Genomic DNA, 15,449 nt, shown 5'->3' with positions numbered 1-15,449 from the left:
AGGTGGCTTATGATTGGTATTATTTGCTTGTGCCACTAGTACCAGCTGGCCTGAAACTTAGGTCAGTTGCTTTCCAGGTGGATTTTAATTAGAACCGTTTGCTTCCACTAGGGGGACTAGCTTTTCTGAAACTAGAAGTAGCTTTCCAGTTGGAACCAGTCTACTTAAGTTGCATATTGTCATTTAAGCTGGCTTGTAATTATTCTGGGCATGCGTTTGCACGCCTAAAGAAATGGATAGATATGTAACATTGTTTTTAGTGTGAATCCACCAACTCGCCCAACTTTCAACGTTACCGAAGATGTGCTAACTTTGCCGAAAGTTGTTGTCTATGGGAGTATTCTACCAAGGGCGTAGCTCAGTGGTAGAATACTGGGCTGGTAGACAGGGAGCCCGGGTTGGAATCGCAATGTGTTCTTGGCATTTTTATCTATTTAGATTTTTTCATTTCGCACGATTGTAGATATAGACACCAGCGGCAAATAACTACGGCATCAAGGGCAACTCTTGTTATGATCTCATAACAGCTTTACCTGTAAAAAGATCTCAACATTGAATACCTTCCTTCGTACCGTATTCTAGAAGTATGAATTGAGAAGTAGTGGCATGGGTTTTGAATAGCAAGTTGTTTATGGCATCATGCAGTTTACAAATGGGCATACGTAACCTAAAATAGGTTGTCTTGCTTTTGTGAATGAAATCGATAGACATTTAAGAAACCACTGAGGCTAATTTTTAGTGTTTATCATTTTGCAGGTGCTGGTGGTGGACGTTGATCACGGTACCTTGTTGTGTGAGGATGAAGACAATGTTGACGTCATTCCGAACAAGTTGCGGAACTCTCTTTGCACTGCACTCAGCCTGGCCAAAAACATGACCGGTGAGGCTGTGCAATTATGTTCATCGTGAACGAGGTTAACAAGAGCATCTGAGTAGGCAGCAGTATAACTAAACCTGCTTATGATGAATTCCTCAATATAATGAAGTTTTTCTATTCCCCGCCATTGCTGCATAGAAGCAATTGTATTTGCGACCTCTATGTAACAAATAACAGCGGCAAACAACCTTGATATGACGAATTTTCTTCAAGGACAATCGAAGCATTTTACTTCGCATTTTGGCATTTTGATTCGAGCATGCATTTTCCGCGGCTGCCTTGTTGCCGATGAAGCGGGAAGCGGCAGTGGTGGGCACGGCGCACCAGGCGAGAGTGAGCGCTCGTTATTGTGTGTGGGTGAGCGCGAGGCGGGCAGGCGGGCCTGCACGTCACAAGCCGGTGTTGCAGCCGTTCTCGCCGCTGTGGCCACATGCGCGTGTGTGCCCCTCCACTCACACACTAAAAACAAACAAAAAAACCAAAGAAAAATATCTACTATTGCGTGTTGGCAGTGCCACGTTTTTCGTTAGTGTCAAAGATATTGGGCAGCGCTGCATATGGAGGGCACTTTACTAAATAGATTTCCGTGGTGTCTGTGTTCGTGTCGTTCGCTGTGCTCCCCTCCCACTCCAAAAAAAAAAAAAAACTACTTTTGCGCCGTGCCAGTGCCACGCCTTTAGTTAGCATTAGATATGTGGGGCCGTGCTTTATATGGAGGGTGCTATATCGAATAGTTTTTCGCGGTATCCATGCCTGTGTCCATGTCATTCGCTTTTTGTTTTTGCCGCTGTGCGTGCGTACGTTTGCTTTTTTTATTTATTGCGATACCGATTATATGAGCAGGCTCGACTAGTTTTTTGCCGTCGCCGCCGCCGCCGTCATTTACCCTATGTGTATACGTATCTATATATATGAAAACTCAAGAAAGAAAGAAAAAAAAGTCGCCTGTGCTGGGCATCTAGCTTGTCACGATGCACCGACGCGCGCTTATCTCCCACGCGTACCTTGCCCCGCGAATGGGGGGGGGGAGGGGGTGAGATGCTTGTGCATGCGCACTTATTTTCCGATGGGGAGAATCGCGTGCCTTTGTATTTGATCAGAACGATTGCGTTTAGTTTCTGGGTGCATAAAGATCACTTCGCTTGCTGGTGAGGCGCCGTTTGTGAAAAGAGTGCGCTTTTCAAACACAGCAAAGTAACAGCTGGGGCACTTGTTAGTCCGCGCTCATATCTGTACTTGTGATTACATTTTGTGCCTCGTTTTTTTTTTTTAAGGCAGTGATTATAGTGACGGGGTGAAATCATAACAGTGAAGGGGCCCATCATAATAGTGATGCAGCTATAGCAATGACCCCATCATCGTAAAGCAATGACTACAGTTAGAGGGCCTGTCAGCGCGGTGTAATGGTAAAAATGAGGGGGCCGATTGCCATGAATTTGTAGTCATTTTAGACGCTACCGTCTAGCTGTTCTGGTGGCGTAGTGGCTTCACGCGCAGTTGAGGAAGTGGGGGTGTCGTGACGCAGGTCGTCAGCTCGAATTCCCATTTTCGAATGTTTTCGAGATCATCAGTTCGAATTCCCATTTTCGAATGGTATCGAATGATGCAAGAAAATCGTGTTGCTGTCTGCGGCAGTTGTTAGACCGCCCTGCCATGTGGATTTCGTGGCGCAGTGTCTGACTTCGGTGCGAATTACGCTCTTGTTCATTTTCTTCTCTTGGGATTGTTTCAAGTATTATTTTTGTTTTTAAATGATAATTGTGTTCATTCATCGGAGATATAACTATGACCTTTCTTTTACGTTGAGCGTTGAATAAAGACCTTTCCCTTGATTTCTGATTGATACTGCGCTGGGCGAGCAGATTCTGTTGTATGCATGCACATTAACTTTATTATCTCATTGAACAACCACCTCGGCGGGGTTTTGTTCCTTTGCATTGATGCCGCAGCTTCAACTAATAATTCGTTACACGTAATACGATATTCCCAAATCAATCCGTTCGGCGTATTTTTTGTGTCGCTGTATTAAGGCGACATATGGGCTGATGCCAAACGTTGTGCAGCTCAACATAGAGTGTGTTTTAACCCTGAGGTCTGTGTAGTTGGACAGTATGTTTAAGTAAGTCCTAAAATCACAATACATATGACTACAATACATGTAGCTTCAACTTCGGGCCTACTTCACCTGAAATCGCTCACACAGACTTTTCCATGTGATCGAATCGGCTCCTTCGAACAAGGGGATATGCACGTTGCTTTCGTCCCATGAATCTGTGCTATTGCTATGCAAACGTAGATAGACATTCGAGCTCTACACGGTGCTGTAGATACTTGCACGGTTGTGCGCTCTCTATAGCTGTCTTCCCATATCCTGAGATTACTTGTGCTGTGGTAGAAAAACGTGTTCCGTATAGTTCTTGGTCATTAAATTGATAGTGCACCGAAGTCGGGGCCATGAGCAGCCGTAGATGGTTTAATTTGCAAGTACTGGCTGGTGACCAAGTCGATGAAAGGAATACGCAAGAATGATTGTGCATCGAGCAGCATCAATGTATCCTAAGATGAGGGAAGGTAGCCGTAAGGAGCTTGAAAGCAGTCACCTCGCGCAGCAGTAAAGAAAATTAAATAAAAACTTCTCCGATCACTTCAGTAGGAGCAAAAACACCTGCACTATGTTGAGGCCCGTCACTGTAGGCAACGTTTTTAAAATGGGCCACCTCACAGTTATATCATTACGGCACGTATTAATTGCCTCGATGTGGTAATGTCTGGTGCACATGCTTTTATTGGTGGCAGTGAAAACTTCCTACACTTGCAGTAGTGCAGTGGATTTCGCGTTGGGAGGAGCTCAGACCAGGGCCCTGCAGCAGCTGCCACTCAGCGAGTAGGGTCTGTCAGCGAGAACCTCGACCCAGCTGATCCAGGAGCTGATCGAGGTTCTCGCTGACCAGCTGCTCATCCCATGGCTTCACTGTAGGATGCTTCCTTTAAAATAAGCAACATTACTCGAAACAATATTGAAAGCACAAAAGAAAAAGAAAAGTTCAGTTGGTCAGCGCGACTCGAACTGAAGTCGGACAGCAACAACGCATCATGTTCCACACCAACAATGTACCCACTGTGCCTCGAAAATTCAATGAAGTAGGGCTAACAACCGGCACAAACAGCGGCGTAATTTTCTGGCAAGAAAGCAAAATTACAACTCTTTTTAAAGCAGTAACATCAATATTGATGCATATTACTATAAAAAAATTTAAAAATGACAAAATAACAAAGCGGTATTCGAGTTGAGGACCTGCAGCATCATCGCATCCCCGAATGCACGTCAACTCACGGTGCCACCCCAGCAGATAAGCGATAGCTTCTAAAACGGTGACAAATGTACGAGAATGCCCCCACCCTCATTTTTACCATTACATTATGGTGACTAAGCCCGTCAATATAGTTGCATCGCTACTATGACGCGTCACTGTTTTTTATTTCACTACGGTGACGGTCCCGTCCCCGTAATCACAATTACACTACGCTGACAGGCCCCCTCAGTTTAACGATAGTACTGTGCTGATGGGTCCCGTCACTGTAGTCACGATTGCGCTACACTGACAGGCTCCCTCACTCTAACGATAGTACTGCATTGACGGGCCCCATCACCATAGTCACTGCCACAGTGTGTTAAGTGTCGAGCGGTGAACGTTAGTTTGCTCTTGTCCTGTGTATTTTTCGTGTGTCATTTGTGCCTGAGCAGCGTGCTGAACGCTTCGATTTGCTTGTGGTTCTCAGTGCTTCATTTCAAGTTGTCGCTATCACATTCATTGTCTCGCCCTTGCAACGAAACTGTGAATTTTTAAAGTTTCGGACAACTGTGTCGTCACCACCGAGGGGATGTCAGATTAGGCGCTGAGGAAAACTCTCAGAGACCACGGTGAGTACAGATCTTCTGAGATCGACTCGTCACGCGCTTCAGTCTTGTGCCGCGCCGTGAGTTCACAAGCTGGTAGCTTTAACGATTAGGTAACTAGTTCTAGCAACACGACAGCGCGTTGAATGCAATACAATAAACACGATAGCAAAAATTGTAATGTTATAAGAAGTGAGGCTGGCAGCCAACTCTTTTGAATCTGATATCACAGAACTCCTACAAAACACTGGTGTAAGCAAATACGGCCGCTCCGGGGAGAAGTGCTCTTTTAACACAGTCCCTTTGCGTTGAAACCGCACTGACACTCACCAAGAAAGCAAGCGCGCGCAGCGATCCCGATCGCCCGAAAAATCTAAGTTCATTATTGCTACTCGAGCGATCCCCCCCCCCTCCCCGCGTAATTTCATGCTTGTTCAAGGCGGGTGGCTTACTTTCTGTTTAAGCATTCGACGGCAGTTCTAACATGCGGCAGATGTTATCTTATGCACTTTCCAAGCGAAAGGAATGGGTCGACTCATTTGATCTCTGCTTTAGCAGCCCTTGCGCGCTTTTACCTGCTCATGAAAGTTACGATGCGCGGGGGCATGTTTTCAGTTTGGACTTGTTATGGAACATGGCGAAGACAGTAAAAACCTGCCGAGAGTGTTAATAATTGTTATTGCAATAATTATGCAGTTTCTTACTGTAAATTAAGTGTTTTAGGCTAGCTTTGCCTTCAGTCCCCCTTTTGTTCAATATGCACGCTTATTTTTCGAATTTTCGTACCGAACCTGCATATAGCCAAATCCTTTTTATAACCAATTTTTCAGGAAACTTATCAATGTCGGTATATCCAAGTTCAATTGTATGTGATGATTGCTGTACATTGCCTAGCAATTATTTTGTTAATCTGTTTTTATTCATTTATTTATAATAACCACAGCGCCTTTTGGCATTGAAGTAGGGGGGGCAGAGGGGAGGACAATACTAACATAGTTAATCAAAAGCAGGTAATTGAACTAATGTACAGTGACAAGTAGCCAGACGTACAAAATAAAAGCAACACAATAAAACATTCGTAACGAAAAACACCCAAGCAAATACTCCACGAAGAAACTTGAGGTCTATTTACAATACAGTACCAATTCTGCAAAGAGGAAGCAAATACTTCAGGGGAGATGACAGTGGCAGTAGCATGAGGCAGTTTGTTCCGCTCGTCAATTTTTCTAAGAAAAAAAGGTCATCCTGAAGTAGTTCGTCCTACATCTCATCTCCTTGAGCTTGTAGGCATGATCAAGACAGGATGAGAAATAATCAATATTTTACATGTAATGATCCCAGTTAATACCAGTGATGGTATGATATATAGCACTATGAAAAAAAAAATTCAAGTTTAAGTATAGCCTATGCCACTGCAGTGGCTCCGATCAAAGGCTTTCCTTAGCACTAGACATGCAAATGTGGCAGGTATAATAATCATGAACAAATCTCACAGCTAAATTATGAATTCTTCCAATCATTTGAATGTTCAACTGCTTCCAAGCATCCTAAACACAACAAGTGTACTCAACTGTTGTTCTGTGGCTTTGTACGAGAGCTTTCTTGTGGCAGGTGGAAGGTTTCTAGCATTCTTCTGAAAGAAAACCTAGAACACTTGAAACCTTGCACGTGACATACTCTATATGGTGACACCAGGATAATCACGCAGTAAACACCAGGATACTTAAGGTCGAACACTTTTGCTAGCTTTTCTGTATTAGTAGTGTGACTAAAATAACTTCAGCACTTTTTTTGCCAAGCACATATAAACAGATTTTTTCACATTTATGCCCATATACAGATGCTAATCAAATACAAATATTCTGTAGCGTGACCTGGCTTTCTTTAGCAGCTTTCTTATTTTTTTCATGGATTTTAGTTAAAATTGGCACGTTTCTTGGGAATGTTTTCTTGGTGCTACTCTTGAAGTTTCATGAACATATCTTTACGATTTCTTGATGTATAATATATTTCTCTTTCTGGCCTTGTTTCGAGCCTGACTCGCTTAAAAAACAAAACAGGAAACTCATTTAAAGCGCCATACATTCTAAGTTGTCTGATTAAGGGCATGAGAATAATTCATTTTTGTATTTGCACAACAATTTTTTTACTTCAAATTTTTCATGACGCTACTCTGTAACAGGCATTGATGCTGTTTGCAACATGTCGAATAGCTAACTATGAAAAGGTCATGCTGAAAAAGAAATATGCCCTGGACTGTTCTTCAAGGAATATAGAGCAAGAGACGGAACTGAAATAGACGCAGCGGTTACTGAGACAAACAAGGGAATTAGGAAGCGAGAAAAATTGTTTTCAAAAAACCGCTTTTGCAGTTGTAGAAACGATATTCAATCATCAAAATGCACAGGTGTCATAATCTTTGAGTTTGTTGCAATAAATAGTTTCTTTAATGTACTGCATTCAGTTTGAGGTGCGTTGCCTCCCTAAAACACAAAACGAATATGAGATTCAGTGTGTTTTATATGTCGAACCTCTTTCACATGCGGTCTTTCATCTGTTGTGTCTTTGTTCTCTTTATTTCTTTCCTAAAATCCCTTTCTGACTACAAAAAACATGTCTCATAGATTTTAAACTCAGCTTTTGTACGAAGTGGTGTAATATACATGATAGAAAGTAAGATATTGTCACGGGGTCATGACGTGGACGAAAGCAGCAGACTTGACGCTAGGATGAAACTGTTTGTTCTACCGAACTTGTGACCAAAAAACTGAAGGTCAGATTACAGCGATACATGGGCACTGAAGCGGGGAACAAAGTGTTGGTTGTTGATCAACCTATAAGCGGCGAAGCGCAGCGGCATTTATGCATGTGTCATTGAATATTCCAGCTTTATTACTGGTATTTGCGCAAGCTTGAATGATCTTGAGTGTTTGCGTCTAGCGGGCAATCGTGACAAAACGATCTACAATGATCGAGAATGTTCTCGAACAATAATGCACAGTTTGCACTGCGCCTTCCCGACCCAGAATTTGTGGGCAAAAACGAAATCAAACAAAGAAAAATAAGAAACGCGCATAGCACTGTTACTGTCTGATTAGGCCATATGCTATTATGATTGGCAAGCTTTCTTGTATTAATGCTAGGACTAACATAATTAGCACTCTTGATTGCATTTGATTATTGAATCACATTTAGGGAAAGAGTGGCCTTAATCATTTTAAATAGCAGGCTGTTATGGCCAAGATATTAGAATATGACCTTGAGCAGCTATATTCAAGACCCAAAATGGGCAGATATATACTCATCTCTCCGCTTCACTCAAGATCATTTGTAAACCTCGCCTGTTATATACTTTGCCATTCACCCGGTCACAGACTGTGTAATCTGCGGGACTTCCATCATTTCAGGAGATTCACGAGAGCTTGTGGCGATACCAAGCACGGCTCGAAGTGCGCCTAATATTGCATTATCACTGCTTTATTTCACCTCGATATGCAGGGCCGCAGAGTCCAAGAGCTTTACACGCAATATGCAAGATGACGGCATACGGTGACGATGTGCAATATGCTGGGATGTTTAGGCTCAGCGAGGACAAATTGGTGTCCAAAGTCTTCAGTCTCTCATTTCAGGGGTGCACGCGGGGCCACTGCACGACGAGCTTGAACGGGTGGTCAGCGGCTGATGTGCAATATGCCCAACTGTATTTTCAAGGCGGCATCGGACGATTTGATTACTGAAAAGTGGAATATAAGTCGAGATATTTTCAATAAAACAACGAGCTAAATTCGCCGCTCGTATTATATAGTGGTGTCTAGCCGACAGTGCACCGCTGTCTGGCAACATGTGGCTTGCATGTGCATGAGAAGCTGGACACTGCCATATTTGCATTCAAATCCAATAGCAGGTTGTTTTTTTTCTCTCTTGTCTATTTTTTTTGTTCGTGATTTGTCTCCAATCTGTTCTAAGTTCTCACTCCGCTTGACATTGTGCTTCACTTTTAGTGGTCTTTATGTCGTTCACTGAATATGAGTAGCGGTACGAGAAAGCAGCACTAAGCTGCGTTTAAACTAGAGGTTGTTCAGTTCGCAGAAGCAAATGAGAAAATGGCTGCTCAGCTCCGCTTTAGTGTATCAGAAAAAAGTGTGCGCTATTTGAGGGTGCAGAAAAGGAAGAAGCAGATGTGGAATCCTCGGAAATTGTCATTTCGTGGGCGAAATGCGGTTCATCTGCAGCTAGAAGATACGCTTGGACACTTTGTGTGGGAAGTTCATGCGTGCTCGCTGCCAGTGACCGTGGATACCATTTGCAAGAAAGCAGTGGAACTCGCTCGAGAAGCTGGGCTCACAAGAGAAGAGTTTTGTGCAGCAAACTCTTAGGTGCGTCGATTCATGAAACGCAAAAGATTTTCTTTTCCGGTAGTGCACATCCATCTGTCGGAAGTTTTCAGACGAGTTCAAGGACAAGCTTATAAACTTTCACAGCTTCGTGAACTGGCTTCGGGAGCAGAACAACTACATGATGGGGCAGATTCACAATGCCGATGAGACCCCCGTGTAGCTTGACATGCCTTCATGGACTACGATTATGCAGCCTGGCACCAAGGATATGAAGCTGTTGTCCAATGGCAACGAGCTCTCGCGCTTCATCGTCATGCTGGCATGCATGGCAGTTGGTAGAAATATTCCACCCTTCATCATTTTCAAACGTAAGACAATGCCGAAGGAAGTGTTGCCGCCCGGTGTTGTCGTTCGTGTCAACAAAAAGGGATACATAGACAAGGCTGTGATGCTCGAATGAATATGAGTAGTCTGGAACCGTCAGCCAGGTGCACTGCTGTGTCTTTGCAGCATGCTGGTGTTAGATGCGTCTTATGGTCACTTAACCGACGCTGTGAAGCGTGCACTGGGCAGTGGAAAAACGGACCTCGCCGTGATACCAGATGGTATGACGTCTGTCCTCCAACCGATCGACGTTGTGCTAAACCAGCCGTTCAAGGACCGAGTGCGGCTGGAGTACCAAAATTAGATGTCCGGCGACAACCCAAAGACACCGATGGGCCACCTACAGAGACCTCCGCTTACGACTGTTTGTGGCTTAGTGCTTTCCACCTGGCGTTCCTTGGCAGATTCCATGGTGGAAAATGCTTTTAAGAAATGTTCCATCAGCAACTCGCTGTATGACACAAAAGACAATGCACTGTGGAAGGTGGCCAGCGACCAACTCGTCTTCAGAAGATAGTGGTGCTTCGTCTGATGAATAGGAACAGTTGCGATGGTGGTTGAGGAGAGCTCCAATGATCGGGATGCGGTGCGCCCAATTCGGAAATACTAAATGTCGTTCGATAATTTTGGGTTGTTTTCCTGTTTTTTCTTTTTCGGTAAGCTGAACTTGGGGGATCGACCTATATTCCCACTCAACCTATAGTCCGGTTTATACGGTAGTTGCTTATGATGCAGCAGACTGCGGCTGGTCCGCTAGCGCGATTTCTTTGCCCGCAAAGTTTGCAATCGTCTCGTATTGGCGCCGTGAGTGAAGCTAGCTAGGCTTAACCACGACTCCGAGCAGTAGCTCGGCCGCGATGTGCAACGTTTAAAAAAAAAGTCGTGTTCGATCGCAAATACAAACAGCGGTTCTGCGATGGCCTTCGTCAGGAAGTCCGAAATGATGATAAGCAGAACCTATCAGTCATCGCGGCTCTGACGGGTCGGTCCGAGACTTCCAGCTGTGATATTCACGATGAATGCGCCGTCATTGCGTCCTCGTGATTAAGCTTTCACTTGCAGTGGTCTGACAAGTCCAACTACAACACAACTCTAAATGAGCATCTCTCAGTGCACCGCACACAGAACGAGTGTGCGTCACTTCTAAATGGCGTGAATTTTGACAGCTTTGTCTTTGCGAAGCACCAAGGCACAAGCAGCAGACGTGCTTTCCCAGTTCAGTCAATGGCGAGGCGTGCTGGAGCAACATGAGAGATGCGGCCAATAAACAGCTTTGATACGACTTTCGGACCAGCGCCTCCTCTATTTTTTCTGTGACAGTTGCGTCGCACCAGTTCTTATTGCTCCGCGCTTGGCCGTCTGTTTCTCCAAGTGACCACATGGTGGCATAAAGTTATTACCCTCTTGCGCAGTCTCTCTTTGTCTGACTGCTATGGGAAAATGCTTCACAGCCGCTCGCTCTTCTGATTTATGTGATATATCGTTCACTCGTAGTCAATAATTCTAAATTTCCCTCTTTGTATATCCTAGCATATTACAAATAAGAGCGTCCTAAAGGTGTCTTACCGTGTTAAGTAGTAGGAGCTCGAAGGAAAGTGTTGTGTAGGTAACGCGATCAATCACGATCAAAATATGACCTGAATGCACAGGTTGAAGAAGTAAAACAAAACAAATCAATTTTATATATAGTACTAAAGGCAAATGTAACAAAGTAATAAAGATTTATTTATTTATTTATTCATACTGCAGACTACAAAACGTGGTCCAAGCAGGACGGGCAATCAGGAATCACAAAAACAGAGGACTAAGATTGATCACGAACATAATAAATAACAAAGTGAGTAAGATGAAGAAATATATACAGTGCTACATCAACAAATATACACTATGAGACAAACATACATACTATGCAAGGCAGTCACACTCAGACAAGGTGTTCCACTCAGACACTGTTCGCGGAAAAAAGGAAAATTTATATGTATCTGTTCTAGCAAAATATGGTGTAAAAGAGTTTGGTTGGTGATGTCGTGTATATCTGGTTGACAAAGGGGCTAAATACAATGAAGGGTCAATCGCAACTCTATGGTTAAGCAAGGAACTCAGGAAGTCTAAGCGCAGTTGCCTTCTTCTAGACTGAAGTAGTGGAATGTTGTTAGCTGACATTAGTTCAGATTGAGAATCCGTGTGACGAAATTTAGAATATATAAAGCGAACTGCTTTTCTCTGAATTCTTTCCAATTTGTGTATGTTACATTTGGTGTAGGGATCCCACACTACGCATGCGTACTCCAATTTTGGTCGAATGTACGATTGATAACACAGAAGTTTTACACTTGGTGGTGAATTGCGGAGCTTGTGTCTCAGGAAGCATAATTTTCTGAAAGCAGATGCACAAATGTTTTCAATGTGTGAATTCCAAGACAGGTTAGTAGTGAACGTAACACCTAGATATTTGTAGTTATTGACCTGTTTAAGTGTAGATGAACCAAGGGAGTAAGCATAGTGAAGGGGATATTTTTTTCGAGTTATACACATGGAAACTGTTTTTTCTGTATTTACAATCATACCCCATTTGTTGCACCATTTGTATATGTAGTCTAGATTTTTGTCTAGCTCTATTTGATCATGTTTGTTATGAATTTCACAAAATAAAACGCAGTCGTCTGCGAACAAATGAATCTGGACGGTTGGCTCAATTACATCTACAATATCATTTATGTAACACAAGAATAGCAAGGGCCCCAATACACTGCCTTGGGGCACACCCGACGTGACTGGCAAAAGACTCGAATTTTGACCCTCGATGGCGACGTACTGCACCCGATTATTCAGGTATTCAGCTACCCATGCAACCAATACCTTCGGAAGACCTATTTTATTTAATTTGTAGATTAATTTCTCATGAGGAACTTTATCCAAGGCCTTACAAAAGTCTAGAAAAATGGTGTCTATCTGAATGTTGTCATCGAGGGTGCTGGCAAATGCATGCGTAACGGTAACAAGCTGCGTCACGGTCGAATACTTTTTTCTAAACCCATGCTGGAAATGTGTTAGTATAGAGTGTGTTTCAAGAAATTCTGTAATCTGGTTCGCTATAATGTGTTCTATTAGTTTACAGCATGAGGAAGTTAGCGATATTGGCCTGTAATTAGGTACTGATAATCTGTCGCCTTTTTTGAAGATAGGCGCCACTCGGGCCATTTTCCAGTCACGCGGCAAAGTTGCTGTTGACAGGGAAGCATGGAAGATTATAAAAAGGAATTTGCCAAGGCATTCGGCATAACGTCGGAGAAAGACATTGGGCAGTTCGTCGGGACCGCAACTCTTTTTCGTATTTAGGTTTACAAGCATGGAAACCAATCCAGCATATGAAATGAAATTGACCTCGAATGGTTGAGATGACGCTACAGAAAACGTAGATGCTCCGGAAACATTGAACACGCTATGAAAGTATGTGTTGAAATGACTTGCAATGTCGCCAGGATTTGTAACTATGCGGCTGTCAAGTACAATCTTTGAAATAGGTTTCTTCCTATCTTTAAGATAATTCCAGAACTTGGAAGGATCATTCTTTATAAAGTCGGGCATTAAGGTTTTAAAGTAGTATTCTTTTGAGCGATGCATTTTTTCAGCAAGGATTTTTTGGTACTCCTTGATAACTGCCCACTGCGCATGCTGCTTCCTTAGCCGTTTAACTTTTCTTTTTAGTTTAACAATTTCATGCGTCATCCATTGTGTACGTTTATGCGTTCGTTTGGGTTTGCTAGGGATAAAGTTGTTAATACAGTATTGGCACATCTCAACAAACTTTTCCCAAAGAGCGCACGTGCCTAAAGCCTCATCGTTGAATTCTGCAAGTACAGCTTCCATGTATTCTATTACACGGTCATCATCAGCTCTCAAATAATCCTTAAAGTACTGCATGGGTGATTTTTGGTGGCTACTGCATTGAAACAGAGGAATTGTCACGCTTACAAGTTCATGATCTGAAAGCCCCTGTTCCACGACTACAGTATATCCTGAAAAAGCACGTTTTACGAATACCAAATCTAGGATAGAGCTTGCATGTCCTTGCACGCGTGTTGGTTGCCTGACTATTTGAGTTAGATCGTGAGCGAGCATAATATCAAAAAAAGTGTTAGCATTTTTACTGAACTGGGAACAGGTCAGCCCCTCCCAGTCTACACTTGGCAAATTTAGGTTTCCTACCAAAAAGATTTGCTTATTAAAAAACCTTGACATATGTTCTTTCAGAAAAGTTAGGTACTCCGGAATCGCATCTGGAGGCCTGTAACATGCGTACAAGATAAAGCTATCTCCCCAGCAGGGCAATTGTACGCACAAGCATTCAAGAATTCCAACATCAGCAGCAATCGTTGCTTCGATGTCTGGTTTGACAAGGATGGCTACTCCCCCTCCTCTGGCAGATCCGTCTTTTCGATACACGTTGTAACAGGGGGGAAATACCTCGTCATCACTAATCTCCTTTCGCAACCACGTCTCCGTTATCACCGCAATATGGGGATCATACTGCATGAGCATGCTTTCCAAGGAATCTATTTTATTAGTGACACTGCGCATGTTTATGTTAACTAGTCTAAGTTCTTTTTGTTTGTTTGTGTTCCCGCTATTTTTACACAACCTAGCTTTGTTTTTATAGGGAGGGGTGACAGAAGGCATTTGGTCTGTATTACATTCCTCAGTTATGATTGTCGCGGCTTGTGGTTTCGCCTATTTGACCGACGGATTTCAGTTTCTACGGTATTTCTGGCATCGTTTTTTTGAACGGGCACTATATCATTTTTGTCTTCGTCCCAGACGTATTCCTTCTTGTTGATATATAGCTTGTTGTACACTAGTGAGGCTTTATTGCCATTATCTCGATTCGTTTTACAGCTCCGCCATAGTTTTCTTCTGATTTCCCGTACTCTTACAGAGAAATCCTCCCCAATAGAAAAATCTGTGCCTTTTAGTTTAAAACACTGTTTCAAAATTTTTGTCTTGTCTCTTGAATCTAGTAGTTTGAGAATCACGGGCCTGACCTTGCCGGGTGATGGCCGCCCCAGTCTATGGATACGTTCAATAGTCACCGGATCTAGCTGAAGAATGCCCTTTATTATATCATTGTTCACAGTGGACTCTAGCGACTCGTTTTTCTCTTTTTCCGATTCAGGTAGTCCGTAAACAATGATATTGGACCTTCTGCTTTGGTTTTCAAGATCATCAATCCTTGCTTCAAGATTCGCAATCTGTTGCTGACATGACGTGACCTTTATTTCTAGGCTGGCTAATGAATCTAATTTTTTGTCTATATCGGTCAAGCGTTTTTCCTTAATTTCCTTGATGTCAGTTGCAATTTCACTAAGTTGCTTTGCTATTTGTTCTAGAGTAGGGCCGGGGTTAGTCTCAATATCGCCACTTAGCAGAAGGATCCTCCTAACAGATAACGCCACATCAAACAATATGCAACATATTCCGCAACCGAACAACCGTGGGCACGGCAACATCACCAAGAATGGATCGCTAGAACGAAAGCACTTTCCGTATCGTTTGCTTACCTGTACAAAATACAGGAAGGGATTAGATGCGACCCACATGGTGGTGATGCTGCCGTGCCCAGTGCCAGCCCAGTCCTCGGGAGTGCCTTTTATAGCCGAACCAGCAGATGACGTCCCCCAGCTACTGGTCACGTGGTGATGTGGTGGTATCTTGCTTTGGAAAACTGATGGGCTTGTCCACGATAAAGCCGGGAGATTGTCAGTCGGTTTGTGGCAGTCGGAGGCGTTCCACCCATGCGACGGCGCAACTTTCGTCGCACCAGCGCACGTTTCGTTGATGATGTGCACCAGGCCAAATATCTGTACAAAATACAGGAATGGATTAGATGCGACCCACATGGTGGTGATGCCGCCGTGCCCAGTGCCAAAACAAGACAGAACAAGTAAAGATGACA

The 15,449-nt window shown here is 43.4% G+C and overlaps 2 protein-coding genes across 8 annotated transcripts in view; one reads left to right on the top strand and one right to left on the bottom strand.

The window, feature by feature from the left end:
* Positions 1–15,449, top strand: part of LOC119169167 (DENN domain-containing protein 2D) — a 647,735-nt gene that overhangs the window by 348,856 nt on the left and 283,430 nt on the right. For 5 of the 6 annotated variants that reach the window (XM_037420269.2, XM_075886337.1, XM_037420270.2 and 2 more), the window contains one exon: positions 757–880. In XM_037420269.2, the coding sequence (XP_037276166.1) occupies positions 757–880 (124 nt within the window). Of the gene's footprint in view, positions 1–756; positions 881–8,273; positions 8,674–15,449 lie in introns of those variants that run through there. The other variant, XM_037420271.2, reaches the window with a different exon arrangement.
* Positions 1–15,449, bottom strand: part of LOC119169168 (uncharacterized) — a 109,683-nt gene that overhangs the window by 8,708 nt on the left and 85,526 nt on the right. Inside the window, exon 4 of one of the 2 annotated variants that reach the window (XM_075886339.1) lies at positions 15,055–15,354. In XM_075886339.1, the coding sequence (XP_075742454.1) occupies positions 15,055–15,354 (300 nt within the window). Of the gene's footprint in view, positions 1–11,211; positions 15,355–15,449 lie in introns of those variants that run through there. The other variant, XM_037420272.2, reaches the window with a different exon arrangement.

Source organism: Rhipicephalus microplus, chromosome 2, assembly GCF_043290135.1.
Source record: "Rhipicephalus microplus isolate Deutch F79 chromosome 2, USDA_Rmic, whole genome shotgun sequence".
Taxonomy (NCBI): domain Eukaryota; kingdom Metazoa; phylum Arthropoda; class Arachnida; order Ixodida; family Ixodidae; genus Rhipicephalus; species Rhipicephalus microplus.
The sequence above is the reverse complement of the archived record's forward strand: the minus strand, read 5'-3'. Positions and strand labels throughout refer to the sequence as shown.